The 20,783-nt window shown below is 35.8% G+C and overlaps 2 protein-coding genes and 2 long non-coding RNA genes across 8 annotated transcripts; 2 read left to right on the top strand and 2 right to left on the bottom strand.

Annotated features, from left to right (window-relative positions):
- Positions 1-149: 149 nt before the first annotated feature.
- Positions 150-1,365, bottom strand: LOC141701967 (CRM-domain containing factor CFM3, chloroplastic/mitochondrial-like). 2 transcript variants are annotated; one of them, XM_074505654.1, is made up of 4 exons: positions 1,228-1,365; positions 966-1,122; positions 637-881; positions 150-398 (listed from the first exon to the last, which is right to left on the bottom strand). In XM_074505654.1, exons 2-4 carry the CDS (start codon positions 985-987, stop codon positions 312-314), a joined length of 354 nt encoding a protein of 117 aa, XP_074361755.1. In that variant the 5' UTR covers positions 988-1,122; positions 1,228-1,365; the 3' UTR covers positions 150-311. The 2 variants fall into 2 exon arrangements, with proteins under 2 accessions (XP_074361755.1, XP_074361754.1); XM_074505653.1 differs by having other exon boundaries at positions 151-492.
- An 821-nt stretch (positions 1,366-2,186) lies between these two features.
- On the bottom strand, positions 2,187-5,222 carry LOC141701968 (uncharacterized). Of its 4 annotated transcripts, none has more exons than XR_012566953.1 (7): positions 5,127-5,222; positions 4,241-4,299; positions 3,502-3,697; positions 3,201-3,259; positions 2,757-3,068; positions 2,539-2,664; positions 2,187-2,421 (listed from the first exon to the last, which is right to left on the bottom strand). It is a non-coding gene; the product is annotated as an uncharacterized LOC141701968 (long non-coding RNA). The 4 variants fall into 4 exon arrangements; XR_012566955.1 differs by having other exon boundaries at positions 3,487-3,697; XR_012566954.1 differs by lacking the exon at positions 5,127-5,222 and adding an exon at positions 4,701-4,718.
- A 2,537-nt stretch (positions 5,223-7,759) lies between these two features.
- LOC141701971 (uncharacterized) lies at positions 7,760-11,192 on the top strand. The gene is made up of 5 exons (XM_074505694.1): positions 7,760-7,876; positions 8,039-8,466; positions 8,556-8,634; positions 8,732-9,028; positions 11,181-11,192. Exons 1-5 carry the CDS (start codon positions 7,760-7,762, stop codon positions 11,190-11,192), a joined length of 933 nt encoding a protein of 310 aa, XP_074361795.1.
- A 1,037-nt stretch (positions 11,193-12,229) lies between these two features.
- LOC141701964 (uncharacterized) lies at positions 12,230-13,160 on the top strand. Its single transcript, XR_012566945.1, has 3 exons — positions 12,230-12,366; positions 12,460-12,587; positions 12,871-13,160. It is a non-coding gene; the product is annotated as an uncharacterized LOC141701964 (long non-coding RNA).
- The last annotated feature ends 7,623 nt before the right edge of the window (positions 13,161-20,783 follow it).

Raw genomic sequence — 20,783 nt, forward strand, 5'->3', positions numbered from 1 at the left:
CCGGCAGAAATTCCGGTAGGGTTCCGGCCATGTGCTTGACCAAAAGGGGCTTTGATCCTGTGAACCCCCTCACCCAATTGTAAAAACCTGTTTCTGATTTAATATTAAATAAAACAAATTAACTTGAAACTAAGCAGAAAACAAAGCAACCTGGCTACAAATATCACTGATGCATTCCCACTAAAGATGAAGCAAGTAAAGAATGCAATATACACACTAACTTGCAGCAAAGAAGAAATATCACTACTGCTGCTATTTTTCAATCACTAATTATCTTGCAGTATGTAAAATATGTTTAAGCAAGCAAAACATTAAAGTATATCTATCTCATTGACACGATCATCGTCATCTTCATCACTGTCAGAAGCATCATCTATCCTCGAGTAAAACGTATCCTCCTGCAAATTTTAAAACAAAAGTCTGAAAACATACCAACTCAAGCTTCAGCTTCTTAATCTTTCCTTGTAACTCAGTAATATGATGCTTTAGTGCCTGGAAATGTTTTAATATAGATCAGAAATAGACTAACAGTCTAGAACATAATCAATTGAGATGCCATACAGAATGCACGTAAAATGTACACTTTCTATTACTTGCTCCAATTTGGGAAATTTTATATATTTTAAGAGGAAGAACCTTCCTGTTGGACATTTCCTCACGTCTCTGAAGTTCAATTGATCGAGCTAAAGCCTGCCTTCTGGTAAGGAGATTTTTGGGTCTCATGGCAGATACTAGTACTCCACCACTTTCTGCCTCGAGAGCAATGGCAATATGCTTGACTTGAGCAAATCTTTTCCCGTCAACTATTACCTTTACCAGCTCACGATACTTCCAATGCAAGTGCATATTGTCAATGGTTCCGTCAAAAATTCCTCCCAGTCCTTAAACAACCATATAATACTAATCTCAGCTCTTGTTATAAAATCAGAAGGATACTACATTACTACTAGAGTGGGAGCGATTACCTAGAAGCAAAAAAGGCTTCATACCCAGGCCAATCTTATGAAATAGAAATCTCTCCTTGTCACTTAAGGTTGCCAGATCATTAGGGAGTGAAGATGGTTCCAGATAATCCTGCACCTTTTGTAAAGCCTTCTCGGCCTTCTTTACTTTCCTGTTTGCCTGAAGTTTTGAGCATGTGAAACAAAACTTCAGATATGGTATGATGTTTCAAAGTGATTTGCAGGTCATGAAAGGAACACTTGTACTAGTGTATCTAATACTTACCAGAGAAAGCTTCTTCTCAAGATACCTGACCAGAGAAGCATGTCTGGCCAAAGCTGAGTCTTACATTATCTTCTCTCTTTCTTCATCGGTTGGCTGGTTTCCCCAGCGTGAGGTTGCTGCCATGGTCTCATATCCCGGTCTTTTAAAACAGGTCGTATCCCATAAGGAAGAAGTCTGAATGGCCGATTATAACCAGGAACTACATTTGGAAGCAAGTCAGCAAAGACAGGCAGGGAATCACGGCCTGCCCAATCTACTGAAAACCCGAACCGCTTCAAAACAAGGGATGCGCTAGCGCCCCTTGACAGACACTCGGTTTTCTACAAGGGATGTATAAAAACAAACAAGGGATGTTTTCATATTCAACTTTGTCATCTATATTTACAGTTACATTCTCATCTATGCCATGGCTCTAGAACTCTCAATTTAGAAATTCTACGTAATTCTTGCTTAAGCTCTTCAGGAAGCTATAATCTGTCAGGAAAACTTGCGACTTCAGAAGCATGTCTCATTCTATCACTAATATATCATGCAAAATACATAGTGTCTTTTGAATTAATCAAGGATCCTCAAATTTCTAGACATGATAGGCTATTTAGAGTAGCTCCAGTGTATGATAATTATCGGAACTTATAACAATGATTAGCTACACTATAGATACTTGCACTTACATTCAAATTGTTTTTGATTCTTGTTCTGCATCTATTATTCATTCTCTAAAAGGCTCTCCGGAAGTTTGCAGGCACGCTGAAGTTGAGAACTATGTAGAGTGAACATAAAAAGAATTTAGGCGAAAATGAATCCAATTCTTTCCTAAGCTATAAAGTAATATTGTCATTCATAGTTTGAATGAAGTAATATATATGGTGTAAATTCCTCTTTCATTTTCTATCACAATTTCAACCAAAGTAAATAACAGAACTGATTAACAGGGTAATCAAAATCTTTGGAGCTAAGAATAAATAACAAAACCAAACCATTGTAATCAATATATCCATTTGTACATCAAATTATAATAGAGTCTTCCTCGCACAGCTACGTTGCAGCAAGGACTACAACTATAAATGTTTGAGAAACAAAGCGGCATACAAACTGGGTAATTAAAGAAGCATGTCCTCTGCAAACACATGCATTCAGTTTGGCCGAATTGTGATATGACAAACTCTCACAAGTCCGAGTTTTATTACCATGTGCCTGAAAGAGATATTTATAGTAGTAATAGCAAAACCAAATTAGAAAAAAGATGATAAATTAATTCAGAATTTTTTTATGTAACTTGATAGATTATTGAAAGCTGTCAAGTCGACTAACCTTTTATATACTACTCGTGTAGATAAATCCATTTTCTATTCGTATCAGACCGGGAAAGTCTCTCAATAGTTGATCCTCCAACAAAACCTCATTATCTTTTCGCGGTGACCATAATACTTCAACAGACTGTTTTGATGTAAGAAACAACTCAAAAAAAAAGCAATTAAAAAACAGGTATATGAGAAAATTTGTGGACTGTATATTTTTCAGTCAATTACCTGTATTTCATTTATTGGGATACGTTGAAGTGTTTGGAGAACTTCAAAGGAATGAGTACAAGTTCTTCCCTTTTCCTTGAAACATGGGATCAAGTGTTCACGAGTAGCAAGCACCAACACAGTAACCACAGTATACACATTTTCAGTGTTGCTGTTAGATTTAACCATACTGGTCTCGTTTTTATGTTCATCATCCTCGTCTGCATTTTCCAAACTGTTTAACAATGTGTACTCAACGTCGTCTCTCCCAAGCTCTCTGTTTAGAAATTCTTCGAACCACTTTCTTAACATCATCATAGGTGCATAGAGATTCTGCAATATTTTGTGACTTTAGAAGCATGTCTTATTGTGCATTTGAAATAATACTTCTCAAATTTCTAGAAAATTTAATAGGCTATTCTAATGGACTAGCTATGCAGGCGAAAACACACGCAATGAACTTACAGTTAAATGGGTAAAATGGATAGAGGAATCATTATATTGCAGAAGAGCTTTTACCACCTCTGCAAAATATTTGAAAAGGTTAAAAATTATTATGTAGCTCCGTATTATATATATGCTAAACATGTAATCACAAGCAGCTACAGATGCTTATACATACAATTAACAACTTAACAAAAAAAATAGCCTGACTTAAAACTTTGATATAGACTAAATGCTTTTAATAACCCACATTGCATCAAACTATATACAGATATATCAACCTAGCTAGAAATTACAGAGGATTAACCTGCATCAGAAGTACCTAGAATTTACATCTGCAACCTATTTTACATAATATGGGACAACCAGTAGAATCCATCGTCGTCTTTATGTTCACCATCGTCGTCTGCATTTACCAATGTATTTAACAATGTATACTCAACGTCTTCCATCCGAAGCTCTCTGTTTAGAAATTCTTCGAACCACTTTCTTAATTGCATCATAGGTGCAGTGATACTCTGCAATATTTTGTGACTTTAGAAGCATGTCTTATTATCTATTAGTATATTTTTAAAGAAATTATGGGGCATTTGCAATCATCCCAAGCTAATCTTGATCCTTTATGTTAGAATAAGTGGTATGAACTCTGAAGCATGCACACTTGAGTAAATATAGTGACGTCTCAAGTGAAACATCAAAGTTAGGTCTACAACATACAAACAATTCCAGAGCTTTTAATACACATAAAACCAACAAAGTTCATGTCGATGCAAAAACATATAGCAATTCCAGAGCTTCCAAATGATGAGGTCAAATTTTTATTGGTTTTTTCCTTATAAATGCTATGAATACCCCTAATTAAAACGTGTCTTGTCATTCACAGGATCCATTTTGGGACCTCTAGAATTTCTCAAATATATGTACCCAACTAAGGTACAACTAAATATGATGTGCAATACATTTTGTGCATTTGAAATAATACTCCGCAAATTTCTAGAAAAAATTAATAGGCTATTCTAATGGACTAGATATGCAGGTGAAAACACACACAATGAACTTACACATAATTTGGTAAAATGGATAGAGGAATCGTTATATTGCAGAAGAGCTTTTACCACCTCTGCAAAATATTTGAAAAGGTAAAAATTATTATGTAGCTCCATATTATATATATGCTAAACCTGTAATCACAAACAGTTATACATGCTTATACTTACAATTGACAACTTAACAAAAAAAAATTAGCCTTACTAAAAACTTTGATATAGACTAAATGCTTTAATAACCCACATTGCATCAAACTATATACAGATATATCAACCTAGCTAGAAATGACAGTGGACCTTTCATCATTGGCAATGATGATAAAAGAGTATTTACTATTATTTATGACAACTGATAAAGGATTAACCTGCATCAGAAGTACCTAGAATTTACATCTGCAACCTATTTTACATAATATGGGATAACTAGTAGAATCAATGGGGTACATATCTTCAAACTATTGTTGAGGTATGTTACCTGAACTCTTCATTTCGCCTCAAGTACCCGGTAGGACACTCGACACTCGGACTTATAACTATAGTTCAGTAAGTCTGCTATGTAGTAAATATTAAGTATGTTAGACAGTATATAATTGCATGGACTAGAAGCCGGTAGATTTAAAAAAAAATCTTGTAGTGAATTTTTATTTAACTATATGATATAGAATTGTATAGTTAGGAATTGACAGGTTTTTACTAATAACAACCCTCCTTACCCTGCAAAGTTGTTAGGGATTTGTAAAGTTGCAGCAACCATAAACAGGTTAATTCCAGATAGCAAGAGTTAGCGAATCAAAGTTTGTTTGTTTAGTACACCTTTCAATGCGTAGTTACCTAACCAAATTAGCTAACTTGAGGAGTAAAAACTATGAGGGAAAAAAGAGGGTTCTGTCAGTGAGTGCACCTTTCAATACGTAGTTCAGACCGTTTAAGGTTGATACATCTGCATTTTCAGCTAATTTCTTGAGCCTCTTTCGTAATGTGTGCTCCTTGTCTGAAAACCGCAACCTTAATGAAGTAGCAAAAGAGAAAAGACACAGAAAAAATGAAAATAATATATTCAAAATCTTGATGTGTATTTCAAATACTCACGCACATATTATTGTAAACATTATTGTATAAAAAAGAAGATTTGCATCAAACCTGAAAGAAGAACACACTTCCACGTCGTTTAGACATCATTAATTGGCCCAGATACGGGTGTAGCATGCCATAAAGATTGGCTAGTAGCGTAACAGTCACAGAAGCGCATAATTGAAACACATATGGAAACACAATATTTATGTTAATAGATTGACCAGTCTTCTCGCAATTGCAAGAAGGGGAATGAGACGTAGATGATAACAATGTGGATAATACCGATGATGATCCACCAATTCTATCATAAGAGGCTGCCAATGCAGAATTTCTAGAATACAAGGTATGCATAGTGATAGTAAATGCGAAGAGTAGTCCGTATGATAACAAGGATGCTAAGATTCTAGAGAGCGTATCAACAAATTTGTTACGGTGACAATTAGGGGAGTTTCTAACTTCCCTGGACTTGTTTATCATCATAAGTAATTTGTTAGCATGATTAGCATTGTAGTTATTGTCATGGTTGTCATGTCGATAAATGGAGTCTAGTCGACGGAGGTCCAGCTTATCGACTAGTGGAATAGTCGTAGAATTATACTTATAAACAGAAGAAACCTGCTTATCTACAGTAATTATTCGACGGGAAGGAACAGTAATTGATCTCAAAGAAAATTGATCAAATTATTCCGGTAAGAACGAATATTAACAAGAGATAATACTTTTCTCGGAGAAAAACAAGAAGAAGACGGCAAATGTAAACCGTGCCGCCAATTATTCCTGCTGCTGCTACAGATTCCATATATGCCACCGTGAAAGAGGTTGATGATGTTTTTTAGGGTTTTAACCAGCCCCAAATATCAGAAGGACCTTTCTAAGACATCGGGAAGCTTTTGTGCAGTGGTTGGGCTCTTGTACAATGGAGATTAGGAGTTCAACCGTGACGTGTGTGTTATTGATTAGCAAAAAAAATATGATTTTAAAGGAATATTAAACAGAAGAAAATACTATTATTTTATATAAAATAAATTTAAAAATGTTAACACTGAAGACTGAACCATGACACACTGAACCATGACATTTGCAAGTATCCACTCGACACACACCAAAGAATCCCTTACAGTAATTCCCAAACTCACAGTCACGCCAAACAGGACTCTAAACAAGGTTATTTTTCATTCAGACATTTGTCGAACACTTGGTGTGCATGTTTTATTGCTTGTTTTGCGTTCCTAATCGTGTTGTTTTTGTGACAGTGGAACTCAGTGACACTACTTTATGGGGTATGATGCTTGGTTACCAACTCCGCCTACAATGCTGTCTACAATGCTGCGTCGTTTGCGTTTATTGGTGACTGCATTTATGAGGTTTGATTTGGTTTTTCGCACATTGTTTTGAATTGGTTCTTTATGCGTGTTAGCATGAATAAGATACCTTGTCATTAATGGTTAGGCTTTACGTAAATGGAAGTGGATTTGAGGTAGTTTTAAAGTTTCTTCGCATGTTTCGTGCAATAAGTGTGTTTCTGAATAATTAGCACGAGTTGGGCCATTTGTTAGAGAGTTAAAATGCGAATTGCGAACCTTGGGCAGTCTTTAGAATGCATAATATAACACAGACTTTATTCTATCATCATAATATCGTGGTTTGGAGTACCAGAACACAGGCTTCATTATCATAGTTGGAAGAAAAAAAATGAAAGTCATTGGACACATCAGGTGTTTAATTGAGGTTGATAATTCTGCATAATTAGCCTCTGCTTCATGATGCTCTGTTTTCGGATGCATGCTATCACATGTACAACAGTAAAGAAGAAACGATCGACATTATATTGGTTAATTATCTCTCTATCACTTAGCCTATTGCAAAATTATAAAACTAGTAGTAACCATAGAGGTAGCATCATAAATCTTACCAGTTATGCGTATGTATAATTTACTATTATTGAGCAATAAAATATCATTTTTAACTATGAATTTTTTTAACTTTTATGAAAATTATATGCAGCTATATGCTCGGAGACACTTTTTGTTTCCTCCAATAAATATTGAGGAATACAACGATCATGTGATGGCAGTTGTACGTTGTGAGGCTCAGGTGTGGTTTACAATCTCAAGTAATGCTAAACTGCTGCTGTTTAGTTAACCCTTGATATTCAACATCGTTGCAATGAAGTCAAAGATTATACTTATCTCAATGTTTCTGATACGCTGATTGTTTAAAGTCAGGAGTTTTAAATTAATGAAAGCAAGCTGTGATATCCTCTATTTTGGGGGTTAGTAAAGATTTGCAGAATAGTATGTACCTGGAATGCCATGACTCTTTGGGAGAATCGAAAAAGAGTTTTGGTTTCATTAAAGAGAGAATGGGGAAACGTTGCAAGGGTGGAAAAGCCAAGAAATTTCTCGTGCTGGCAAGACAGTCTTGATCAAAAATGTTGCAACAGCTATTCCGTCGTACTGTATGTCGTCTTTTCTGTTGCCAGAATCGATGTGTAAGAAGATGGAGGTGATGATGAACAAGTACTGGTGGCAATCAGGCTCTACAGATAGAAAGGGTATTAACGGGTTGCTTGGGGCGGTTTAAGTATGTCTAAGTGCCATGGAGGTCTGGCTTTTCGCATTTATATCGCTATAATGTTGCTCTCATGGCTAAACATGTCTGGAACTTTATCCATAATCCTAACGCTCTTGTGTCGAGATTTATAAAGCGAAGTTCTTTTCTAATTCTCACATTCTTCAGGCAAAAGTGAACCCAGGATCAAGTTTTATTTGGCAAGGAATCATTACAGCTAAAAATGAAGTTATGCAGGGCTACAGTTGGATTTTAGGTGATGGAGAATCGATCAACTGTATTCAGGACCCTTGGTTAGCTGGAACAGATGGCTTTAAAGTTGATCAATCCAGGGCGTATGTTGACATTACCATAGTTGTGGCTCGGCTATTACAGCACAATGCAAAAGAATGGAATAGGAGTAAAGTTATAGATATGTTTTCTAGAGATGATGCAGCACTGATTTTGTCCACTCGTATTCCTGCTCTCCCAGCAGTGGATCGTTTTGCCTGGTCAAAATCAAGGGATGGAAAGTACTCAGTCAAGACGGGGTTTCAAATGTGGCATTCTCGGAATATTGGCACTGGCTATGTTACTCAATCGAACGGATGGAGCAAGTTGTGAAAATTAGATCTCCCTCATAAAATGAAGTTGTTTCTATGGCGTTTTCTGTAGGAATAATGTTCCTGTTTCATTGAGCACCAAGGGAGTGTGTCTTCCTCTCAGTTGTCTTCTCCATGTTTTCTTCGCTTGCCCCTTTGCACCGGCTTGTTGGCAGTATGCGGGTTCGTATTATGACTTGTCAATGGACGAGTTTTCCCCATCTTGGTTACTTACTAAACTAGAGAGTGTACCCTCTAGTCAAATGTCGCTAATTGCTAGAGTGCTTTGGGGGATTGGTTCTTTCGGAACAAGGTCTGTGAAAACAAAATAGTAACAGCAGCTGTAGCTATGGAATGGAGTGCGAAGACAGTCTCTGATTGGAGGGAGGCCAAAAACAAACGTGCTAACCAAGTAGCAAACAGCTCAAGCACTACTATAAGTGTGCCAGTTGAATGGCAAAAACCAGATTCTGGCCTCAAGCTGAATGTAGATGCAGCAATACAACTGCGAGCAGATTCCTTCTCAATGGGCTTGCTACTTCGGTTCCATGAAGGTGGTTTAGTTGCTGGAAAAACGGTCTGTTAGGCTATGTCACTACGGTGATCGAGGCTGAAGCTCTTGACAGAGTGACCATTGAATCAGATTCCCTAGTCAATATTCGAGCTCTGCAGAATTCGCATGACAACTTGTGGGAAGTCGGTCATATCCTGAATGCCTGTTTTCTTGATTCTAGACCAGGTTATTCCGTTTCATTTGTTAAAAGACAAGCGAATAGGGTTGCTCATTTAGTAGCTAAATTACCATGTTCTTTAAATTGTCAAATGTGTTAACGCCTCCTTCAGATGTGTTGTTGGAGACTCTCCTGTATGACATTTCTTAGTTATGAAATTTGTCTCTCATTCAAAAAAAAGAAGAAAAACACTGCCTGTGTTGCAATCAGAGGATGACAAGACTATGCGTCAGCAGGTTCGCAGAATAAGCATCACACTAATTAATCCATGTCAATCATTTCGTGGTAATAATCAATGAAAACCTAACAAAAGTGTCCCACTAATCATCTTTTTAGGTGATTAGTACTTAATCTCATCATTATTTCCCACTTCTTTAGTTGCACAGACTTGAAATTAGCTCTATTGGTGAATGTATTCAGTCCAAAAACACATTTGAATGAACATAACTTTGTTTCTCTTTTTGTCCAAGTAGTGTTAATCAAGGTTTTACTTTTGAGTGACATGTTTATTGTAAAATTAAGAACACTTCAAAACACACTCATCATTTCACCACCAATATTTGTTTGTTACGTAAACCAAAAATATATCACGATTGTCAAGTTTACGATGACCGTAAATGACTGTAAATTATTATGTTTCTCTTTATGCGTAGTAGAATTAATCAAGATTTTAATTTCGAGTGACATGTTTATGCAAAAAGAATGAACACTACAAACACATTTATCGTTTCACCACTATTATTTGGGTTGTGACGCTAATAAGATACGAAAGATAGAAATTCAGTGTAAATGGAATTATCTGTGACTTTCCATTATGAACCAGACTAAAAATGGGCTGCTTTTTCTGCTATTCCTGAAATAGGCTACCACATCTCTGTCAATTCATGTGCCTCTGTCAGCTTTGTTAACTGTCACTATCAACTGCTGTGAGACTGAGCATCCGTTGAAACTTTCATCCGTTGATGACTTTATCCGTTGATGCTCTAGCAGTGCATCCGTTGAAGCTTTCATCCGTTGATGGCTTTATCCGTTGATACTCTAGCAGTTGAAGCTTTATCCGTTGAAGGCACTTATCCGTTGATGGATATTATCTGTTGAAGCATTAGAGACATCCGTTGAAGCTTAGTTTCTTATCCGTTGAAGGTCTTCAACATTCGTTGACACTTCTTCACTTATTACAAAATTACAAGGCATGAAATATTTACAATTAGCCCTCCTATTTGTACATCCATTAGCAGTCAACATGACTGATTATCTCCTAACAACATCTAAGAATTACATCTTGAAATCAAGAAAGTGAGATGTGCTACAATACCAAACTTATTGCTAAGTAAAGCTACTCCTTCTACGGATAGACAAGATGGTCTTATCCGTTGAGGGCTACAACACTAGATTTCTACTTAAGTATTTTGCTGAACTTATCATCAAACTAATACACATATTCCTAACACTATTAGAGCATCTCCAACGCTAAACACATGTTAGGTATAATATATATGTGTCAGTATATTATACCTAATATGTAAAATATGTATCACTCCAATTTTAAATCCTATTAGGTATAATTTTAGATAACTAAAAATATGCACGCTACATTTGTTGAATCATTTGCCATCATCTATAATTATTTACATCAGTTGTAACTCTTATTCCAACCCATTTAGAATTTTTGACCTCAAACTTGCAGAATATTACCGCTAATGCCACTAATACTTTTTTTCTTGATAGTGGAGTCATTTCTGATTCATTACGTGGGCTGGGTTTCCGTGTGTATCTTTAAAATTGTGAGTCATGAGGATTTAACCACGGAGCAAAGTAATAACAAGATTAAAGCTTTATAAAGAAGCCGTGTTTTCAAAATTTGAAATTCAAACATGGGAAAATTTTCCCCAAATGGAATTATTCAAAAACTTCAAATACAAAGCTCTTCTTATCTCTTTTCCAAATTCGAATTGAATTTTTTTTTTGACTCTTCCATTATTTTCTCTTCTTTTGTAGGTTTTGGAGTGAAATTATTTTTCGATGAAACGACGATCCAAAGTTCTTTTACCCCATTCAGAAAGTCCTTTCCGCCGGACGACTCGTAGGAGGTGAGAAGGGCCTTACTCCATCCCACACAGTGTATTACTTTCGGCCCTACCATGCAACATCTACCTACACAACCTCATGAAACATGATTTATATGTTCATATTTCTAGGAACTGTTTTCTTTAGTCTACTTAAATATATTTACAATCCCTTCTTACATTATTTTAGATATATGCATCTTTAATTTTAAAATATTGGAGCACTCAGAAATAAGAGAGTGCCTTCAAGAAGTTTAAATTATCGGGAATCGAGTAATCTTTTGTTACTACTATGATTTGTTCTTGATTCCGAATCTTCTTAATGGTTTGTATTGGTGTTTTTAATTCGATATCTACGAAATATAACAATTTGTTCTTTTTAAAAATTTTGATCATTTAAAATTCGCCCTTCAAGTGTTTGATTTAAGTTCTAATAGAATTTCTCATTATTATTTTATTGTTCGAACCTCTAATAAGTATTGTAATATCTAATGTTTAAATAGTTTTATTGAGTTTTTCCTAATGTTCACTCATGAATTTTGACGTATGTTCATTTTGCAGGTTGATTTTCTTATCTCATGGAGTCTTCACTTATATTTGTGTGTAAGTTTGGATTTCTGTATTCAGAGTATTTGTTTAACGATGTAATTCAATTGTTTGTATTGGTAAGATTTAGTTACTTCTTTTTCATGTATGATAAAAGTTCCGATACAAACTTTTGGTTTTTGTTTCAGTTTCAATTTCATCTTGCTGCAACTCTTTACATGCTTATTTGTTGAATGTTTGAACAAATAGCTCTTTGTTATTGTAGTATGTTTCCTTTGTTTCCTTATTTCTGTAAAGTACGTGGGATAACATAGATATTTTCTTGATAGTGGTTTTTTCATTCTGAATTTGATTAAAATTTTCTAATATGAACATCACTACATCTCATGTTCTTTTATTTTTATTCAAGATGTTTAGTTCACTACCAACATATACATTTTGTTGAGAGATGAAAAACACCTTTCTTTGGTGATGCTAGACTAATGGAAAGATTTTTGGATGGGAGGATCTCATACCTTTTAAGATGGTAAAAGTCGTTCTCATCACATCCAAAAGATCTTTGTGTTCCCAAGGTTTTTCAGCTACATTTAAGTGGTGTCCTTTTTGGTATATATGAGTAGAATGCCAATTTTAATTTTCTTCTTTTAACATTTATAATATTGCAGATAACTCATCTTTTTCTAATATTTTCGTAAAGGACCGGTCTGTAAGGTGTACATTCTGTAACTCTTGAGCTTTTTATGTACTTCCTACTTTTATTTGGGAATAGTCTGGCATGCTTATATTTACACAGGTATAATATGCTCCTTCTATTTGCAATATAATATCGTGCTCTAAATCATGTTGTATATAATGTGACTTTCCATTTTTACTCAATCTGTAAAACTATAATTGACTCTATCACTGACTAACTAATTGACAACATATCTTTATACAAAATAAAAATTGGTTATTGACAATGTAAGCGAAGTGGAGGTGAGTCGGCAATGTGGTGAGATACTTATATGCATCTTAATAGTTTTGTTAAAGCATCTGATGTTTTGAGTTGTCTACGCTCTTTTATATCCATATTTCAGGAATTTTGACAAGGTCAGGGGAGAATCTTCTGCTTAACTACTTACGAAGATGGTATTTGAATTTGAGGGGAGGATAACAAAGAAAAATGTTCCAGAAATAATATAATTGATGATGGTGGAGCTTCATGTATCCGAGGTCACATAATATACCGACAAAATGCATATAATCTGGAGAAACAATGGCTATTTAGAAGATCCTACAAGACATGAGATATAAAAATTATGAATTGTAGTTCATATACTCGATGAATCATTCGAATGTATTTGGTCTAAAACATTATTTCTTTTCAACTACCAACAATGATAATGAGATGTTTCTTATTTAGTAATGGAATCCATGTATATAATGTTGAATAAGCCAGGCATTTTTCAATATTTTCGACACTTCGCAATTTCGCATAGCACTTCACTGAATGTCACAATTCTAACACAAAAAATGAACGTAATTTTTTTATATGGGTTTTGGGAATACAGTGTTTTAGTATATTCAGGTAAACTAGGCATATTCAATGTAAAATGTAAAAGAACATTTGCACGTCTATATCTCTAAATCTGATGACTACAATTGATCAAACCAAGTTTTGAACTTAATGTGCAACATTTTTATTCAATATCGGTAAAAGAACCAAGACCTAATCAATAACTGCAAGCGAGTAACATACAAGCGGCTTTTGACTACTTTTATTTATACTCTGTAATCTTAGAGTCAAAACTATTACACCAAAACATTAATTGAAATTATGTTTGCCAAGTTTTGGAATAAAAAACACTTTGACATATTCAGTTGATTGTTGTTAAACTATAACATGAAATCAACACCCTGCGAAGCGGGCATCCATGATAGTTCATATATATGGTTGGAGTAGTAATTGTATCTAGTTAATACTATTAGCGCTATAAGTACAATACTTGTTCATTGATTATATATATCAGTTTAATTGTTTTTGTAATTTTGGTACCTCCATGATTAAGTAAATTTTATATTTATTTGTCTCTTAAAACATGCTCTGCTTTTTATAAATTATTATATTTTATTGATCCATGCACTATGTGTATGTTATTATAATTATTATTTTAATAAATTATCATTATATTAAGTTGTTAGTATTGGAATTGGTCACCATGTTAATTTGTTTGGCTAGTTGTTTATAAACTTGGTTGGCACCTTTGGTTGAGACATATGACATGTTCATTTATATAGATTGGGCCGGTGAATTAGTTTTGCCATGAATCACTGGTTAGAGAAACAATGATACATTACGTGCATGTATTATCGTAATTATAACATGTTCGGGTAATTTATTACGTTGCTGGGTGTGACGTGCAAGATAATTAATTAATTATTTGTTTTAATTTAAATGATATATAGGATTTGTCTGTCTTCATTTTTCGGTGTTCAGTCACTTTCGATATAAGTGACTTTTCGTTACTCACTTAAGTTATTAAATCTGTTTTGCAATAATTTGTTCGAATTGATTTCTGAAAAAAAGGTGATATCGAAAATAGAATTTAGAAAGTAATTTTGATAGAATTCCCCCGGTTTTAGATTATGTATCGAATTATAGAACCTGATCACTGGTTAGTGTGATACATAGAACATAGAACTAGTTGTACGCACGTTCCGGAACACATATATGCCTTGTTGAGATTGTCTTAACGAGAGCGTAAACTAGCCCCCATCGAATCATCGAATTATAGAGCCGTGTCGCAGGCATAATGCGGTAATTTAGAACTGTGGGAATAAATATTTTTGTTCTGTTAAAATTATTTGATCGATTTAGAAATTTAGAATTTTTGAACTTATTAAAAAAATTATATTTTGGAGTCGTTATACGAAGGTCACTTGCTGGGCGTTGCAGCTCATTGTTTTAACATATTTCAGGTTTGAGCTTTGGAAGCAAAATGTGATCTACGTGAATTTTGATGCTATTTGATTTAGATGCAATTTATTTGAAAAGACTTGTAATAACTCGAATTTTTGAGACATTGTAAAACGTTTAAATGAATAGTAACACTAGCGGACGGGAAAAACTTTTGAGCCCACACTATGTAATGCATGAGAAAACGAGTTTTGGAGTTGATATTACGATTATACGTATCAAATGAGTGTATATAAACCCTATTAGTTTTCGAAAAAAGAACTTTGAAAAACGACCGTATTTACGACTCATCGAGGATTACGAGAATCACAATATAATTACGAGATTAAAACCCTACGGATTTATATTCAAGTATGATAATTAAAAATATAAGGAATAAATACGAAAGGAATTACGTCGCGAACCATTTACGAGTAAGTATTACGAAAACGTTTAAGCAACCGAGCGAACGATTCCATAAACGTAACGCACTAACTAAACATAGTAAGGAAGTAACCATGGTTACTTCATCAAATAGTGAGCTAACCATAGGATGATCAAGCTAGCTAGCAAAATAGTGTGCTAAGAAAGCTAACCATGTAGTTTAGCTTGTAAGCTAGCAAGCTACAATGATTTGTCCCCAAGATTTGCTACAAAGAATAAACCTAGAATGCTATACTAGGAAGAATAAAATCAAGTTCAAGGTATCACCCCCATCTTCCTAGAATTAACCTAGCAAATCAACCAAGCTAAGCAACCAATCAAGTATAAATATACCCCCCCCTTCATCTTGTTTCCATTCGGCAATTTGAAGAAAAGAAGGGGAATTCAAATTCAAAACTCAAAGTTCTAGCTCTTGTTAAATTCTCCCATTAATTCTCAAGCCTCATAACAATTAAAATAAGGTAAGAAAATTCTTTCATCTATTTTTATCAAGGTTTTATGGGTAAAATAAAATCAAGAAACTCACTAGTGAATAGTATGAATAGTAACATCTCTTTGGTTTCTTGATTTCAATGGTGGTTTTAGTTCCAAAAATCATACCAAGCACTTCCAAGCCTCCACCATCCTCAAGAACACATCTCAAGCTTTCAAAAAAGGTAAAAATCTTTGGCCCAACTTTATTTAAGTTTAATTTTTAAGATCCATTTAGTATGTGATAGTGAACCTAGTTTAATGAGTGGTATTGATGAAATTTTGGTGTTTAAGATAAGTAGATTTAAGGTTGATTGTTGTTGCCTCAAGAACATGATGTTCTTGAGAGGAGTTTGTGTGTTGGTTATGGAATGATGATTGTTGGTGGTTGTGTTAAGAGTTAGGGCGTAAACAAAACCCCGATCGTAAACGTAACTTTATTAAAACCAACAAATTGTAACTTTAAGTTTCTGCAGAAAGTCTCGAAGTTGTAAACTGTAGTTTTTTTGAAAAATAACCCTTTTTTAGTATAGAAAATGTTATAAGGATCGTTTAGCCACTTGAATCGCTTGATTCCGATTTACGGATCAAAAGTTATGGTCGTTTTACTAAAAGTGATTTACACGACGAAAACTGCTACAAATCACGAACTTTGAAAATATAAAGGATCGACTTAAAAGTGTTCATAAATAATGAAATTTTTACAGAGAGTAAAATATTGAGTTTCCTAACTTCCATAAAAATTTCAAGTGAAAATAATGATTTTTCAATTTTATAAAAATGTCGGAGCCGAGACCACGCGAGTAGAAACCGTAAGAATCCATAAGCGGAGCCGACGACGATAATAAGAATGAACCTAAGATACTTAGAAAAATGAAGCGACAACGATGTGAATAAGGAATTAAAGGATAATAAGGGTAATATAAGCTGAGAGGGTGCATAATAAGTAGAGCATGAGTGAGAGTTGCCGTAAATTAGAACGGAACCTGACGAAATAAAATATGTTTATGGTTATAGATTTCCGAGCGGAACCTAGAGCATCCTCCACCTCGAGATACCCAGGCAAGTTTACGAAACCAACTCCATTTTAATGTTGTGTTGTGAAAGGATTATTTTACTATCATTGCATAAATACCATGCTTGCCATGATACATAGTTGTTGAATTTTCGCATAATGTAGCGATGTTGTACGATAAGTATATATCGTGAAATATTTATTTCGCTTTAAGCGTGACATATTATATGAGACCGAGAGTCGGTCGGGATTTAAGATAAAACCAGGGAATCATTCCGGTAATATTATAGGACAGTTATAAGTCCATAGTAGTACGTTTTAAAAGGGACTCAACGTCCACTTACGAAACATTAAAATCCCTCGAACTTTTATTAAAACGATTTCCCAAGGATCATATTCCCTCAACTATATTTTATTGATTCGAATAATAAATATTATATACTTATTTTTTATCATGGGCGTAGTATACCCCAGCAATTATTTATTTCAAACCCGATTACTCATTAAAGATTATTAATTGCGTAAACATAAACTAGTTGAGGAATATTTTTTAAATATTCTCTTAGAGAGCAAACTCATTCGAGGTTTAATTATTTATCGATTATCATTTATTAATTATTATTTATTAAAGGGTTTATTTTGATTTAAAATCATAGATCCTGATTTAAAACATACTTTCTGATTTCGGGAAATCATCCGAGTAATTTCAGATCATCGGAGAATATTATCCCGACTTATTTAATATTTTGAATATAGTTTCAAGGAGAAACTTTTCCCCCTTATTTAATTATCTGTTGACAACGGTCAACTCACATCCTTAGTACTTCCTCCGAAACTTTCGGAAGTACACATATATATATAGTAAAACTATGCCTATCAACAAGCAAAACGCTTGGAGGAACTTCGATGTGGTTCGAGTTCTCGAGATATGATAGGATTTCCTAAAGGACAAGGAAGGGGTAGATCCAAGTACTTCGTGTATTGGATAGACTACTGGTACCGTAGGAGACGGTACAATATGTACTTATGGACCTGCGAAGTGTGTGTATATCCGAAATGAGGACACATAGCCCGTATGCGGCAAGGGTGATAACCGATATGTGAAGGTGTCGTCCCTCTATTAGTAGAAAAGGTTACTTTTATCGCAGTACGACTGATCATCGTATGCGATGGCTCCAACGAATGTCATAATTCTTCCAATTGGAATTGAGATGCAATATCGTAACCCAAGCCTAGGTGCTGAGATTACTATTAAGGTATTCGCAGGATATTAAAATCCCTTAAAGAATTGTTTTCATAAGAAGGTGTGTATCACCAAGGAAAACTATTTTCAAATAAAATATAATTATCGTATATGATGTTATCATACACATTTTCATACTATACATTATTATGCTGGGCATTATAGCTCACACTTGTTTTCTTAAATTGACACAACACAACAGTGAATCAAGATGCCTGCCATGAGAACCACAGCCAGGAAACGGGTAGGAAATGGCCAGCTGTTCCGTAGATTGTTTGGTGTTGTACCACAGGTAGTCAGAATAAGTTGGATTAGTTTTCAGTTGTTTATAGTTCGACTTATTTATAAGTATGACTTATGTAAGGTAAGAAATAAGAAACGTATATTTGGCCGGCGGACTAGCCTTACCTAAAGGTCACTCCCCGGTAAGATTAATTACTTTTGGGTTGTAATAAATATCACTTGATGGTTGACAATTACCCTAGTTATGATGGTTCGTTTCCAAGACAATAACATGTAAGTGTGTGTGTGATAAGTGTGGGGTCATGAAGCGTGAGTATTTATATAATGTAGTGTGAGTTGTGTGAGTTTAGATGACGTGGCCTCCGAGACTCCTGACCCCGGGTTTTGGGGCGCCACAGAAATGGTATCAGAGCCTTAGGTTATCAAATCTCGGAAATGATAGGATATAAAATATGTAGACATAGGAATAATAAAATAATCAATTAGAACTCAAGTCGAGTTCGTCGTCGGGCTACACGGGTAGTCTTGACTGTTTTACCCTCAAGGGAATTCCGACTCTAAGTTAGTAACACAGTGCCTATTGTGTCAGGTACCAGTGGAGCCTAGGAGGGAGATTGATCATGTTGATGATGTCATGGTCCCTGAGTGTGACCCTATTCCCGAGCCAGAGAGCCCACCCATTGATGATTCAGATGATGACCCTACTGAGGATGTCCTAGAGGAGGAGACTGAGCTTCATGTCCCCATAGCTAATGGCGAAGTCTGGAGAGATGTAGAGATGTACCCTCACCCGCCTATTCGCTCTCCTACACCACCCCCAGGGATTCAAAGCCCTATGCCCTATACTGATTATGATGAGGAGGAGGCGATACGTGCACAGTTCCATGAGGTTCATGACATATCCTCTAGCGACCCAGAATCACCTCTACCACCACCGGCGACCATGCATGTAGTTGTACACGACTGGATAGTGGGTCAGCTTAACGCTGAGATCACTGCAGCATCTGCTCGCATTGCGGAGTTATGTCAGGCACTGACAGCTGAGAGAGCCACCCGACTAGGATACCTAGGAGATTTCAGAGCTGCTTCCTTAGCCATAGCCCGCAGAGAGATCGATGGGATCGAACTCCGTACCAGGGTTCAGATGAGGATGACAGCGGTGAGAGGATACATCCCAGTAGTTGATGCAGAGCTGATGATTGCATGAGCGATGAGGAGGGTGCGTGACCTCACTCGCAGTGATAGTGACTGAGAGACTAGTGACGAGATATGGACCTTGAAGAAGGCTGGGTGACTTGTCACCAATTTTGATAGGATAGCTAGTAGTAGATAGCGTTCCTAGCCCTTCAGGTTACACGACTTATGTATTTTCATTTCAGTATTCAGGACTAGTAGTGATGTATTATAATCAGGCATGTATGAACTCAACTAGTTGTTTCGTTCCCCAAGATATAAATGGGAGATCTTATTATATATCTAAGCAGTTATTAAGAAATGATGTTTATATTATTGCACTTTATAAAAACCTGCTAAGTAATAAATGACATGCTTGCATATGAATAAAATAATCCAACTGTTATAATTTCAACTATGTTGACCAATTTTCAATATTAGAACAATGTCACCCCGTGGAAGAGGAACCAGGGCACAGCCCGCAGAATCCGTTAACCAACAACGAGGTGAACCTGACCCTGTAGTGAATGAGGAAAGTGAAGAAGACCTAGACTATAATGAATATGATGAGGAAAATATGTAGAAGAAGAGGCTGAGGATGTCCATCAGGGAGGAAACCCCATGAATGAATTTATGGAGCTGTTAAAAGCAAATCTGAACCAACAGCCTATTCCACCACAGCCACATGCTACCCAACAGACTGCAACTACTGCCTTTAGAGCCTTCAAATCTCTCAAACCCCCAGAGTTTCTAGGATCTGTCGACCCCGTTGAAGCACGGGCCTGGCTCAAGGAGATAGAAAAGTCCTTCGAGATACTAGGAGTTGAGGAACGACATAAGACCATTTTCGCTTCTTACATGCTGAAAGGAGAAGCTAACTACTGGTGGGAGTCCAAACGAAACCTAGAAATTGATGTTGTGATTCCATGGGATAGATTTACTCGACTGTTCTTAGAAATATTTCCCTAGGTTTATGGAAACCCAGATGGAGATTAAGTTTCTGGAGTTGAAATAGGATAAAATGTTTATAGCTGAATATGAGGCCAAATTTACTGAGTTGTCGAGATTTGTGCCTGAATTTGTGAACACCGAAGAGAAGAAAGCGCGAAGGTTTCAGCTTGTCTGAAACAATGGATACAGAATCGAGTGGTAGTGTTAAAGCTGACAGACTATGCCACCTTAGTACAGAAAGCCTCGATTGTTGAAGCTGGCAGTGAGTAGAGTGTGAAGGGGAAGGAAAATAGGAAAAGAAAGATAGGAAGCCAAGGAATAGGAACCGGAAACAGGAGCCTTCCGAGCAGGTTCGTCAGGGGAGCGGTGTCCTAACCTGCACGAGGCCCCGGATTCAGAAAGGCCCCGAGTGAGAGTGTTGGCCAGGGCGGCGGACAATCTAGGGCCACATTTTATAGCCAACCTCGTGCCCCAATACCAGAGTGCCAGAACTGTAAGAGAAGACACCTTGGGG

Source organism: Apium graveolens, unplaced genomic scaffold, assembly GCF_009905375.1.
Source record: "Apium graveolens cultivar Ventura unplaced genomic scaffold, ASM990537v1 ctg4474, whole genome shotgun sequence".
Taxonomy (NCBI): domain Eukaryota; kingdom Viridiplantae; phylum Streptophyta; class Magnoliopsida; order Apiales; family Apiaceae; genus Apium; species Apium graveolens.

Excerpts from the sequence above, each read along its gene's own strand:
- LOC141701967 (XM_074505653.1), bottom strand. The coding sequence starts at position 987 with ATGAAGCCTTTTTTGCTTCTAG. Across the intron at positions 882-965 it reads GAAGCCTTTTTTGCTTCTAG|GACTGGGAGGAATTTTTGAC; the intron begins GTAATCGCTCCC and ends TGGTTGTTTAAG. Across the intron at positions 493-636 it reads AGGAAATGTCCAACAGGAAG|GCACTAAAGCATCATATTAC; the intron begins GTTCTTCCTCTT and ends AAACATTTCCAG.
- LOC141701971 (XM_074505694.1), top strand. The coding sequence starts at position 7,760 with ATGTCGTCTTTTCTGTTGCCAGAATCGATGTGTAAGAAGATGGAGGTG. Across the intron at positions 7,877-8,038 it reads TTAACGGGTTGCTTGGGGCG|GCAAAAGTGAACCCAGGATC; the intron begins GTTTAAGTATGT and ends CACATTCTTCAG. Across the intron at positions 8,467-8,555 it reads CAATCGAACGGATGGAGCAA|GGAGTGTGTCTTCCTCTCAG; the intron begins GTTGTGAAAATT and ends TTGAGCACCAAG.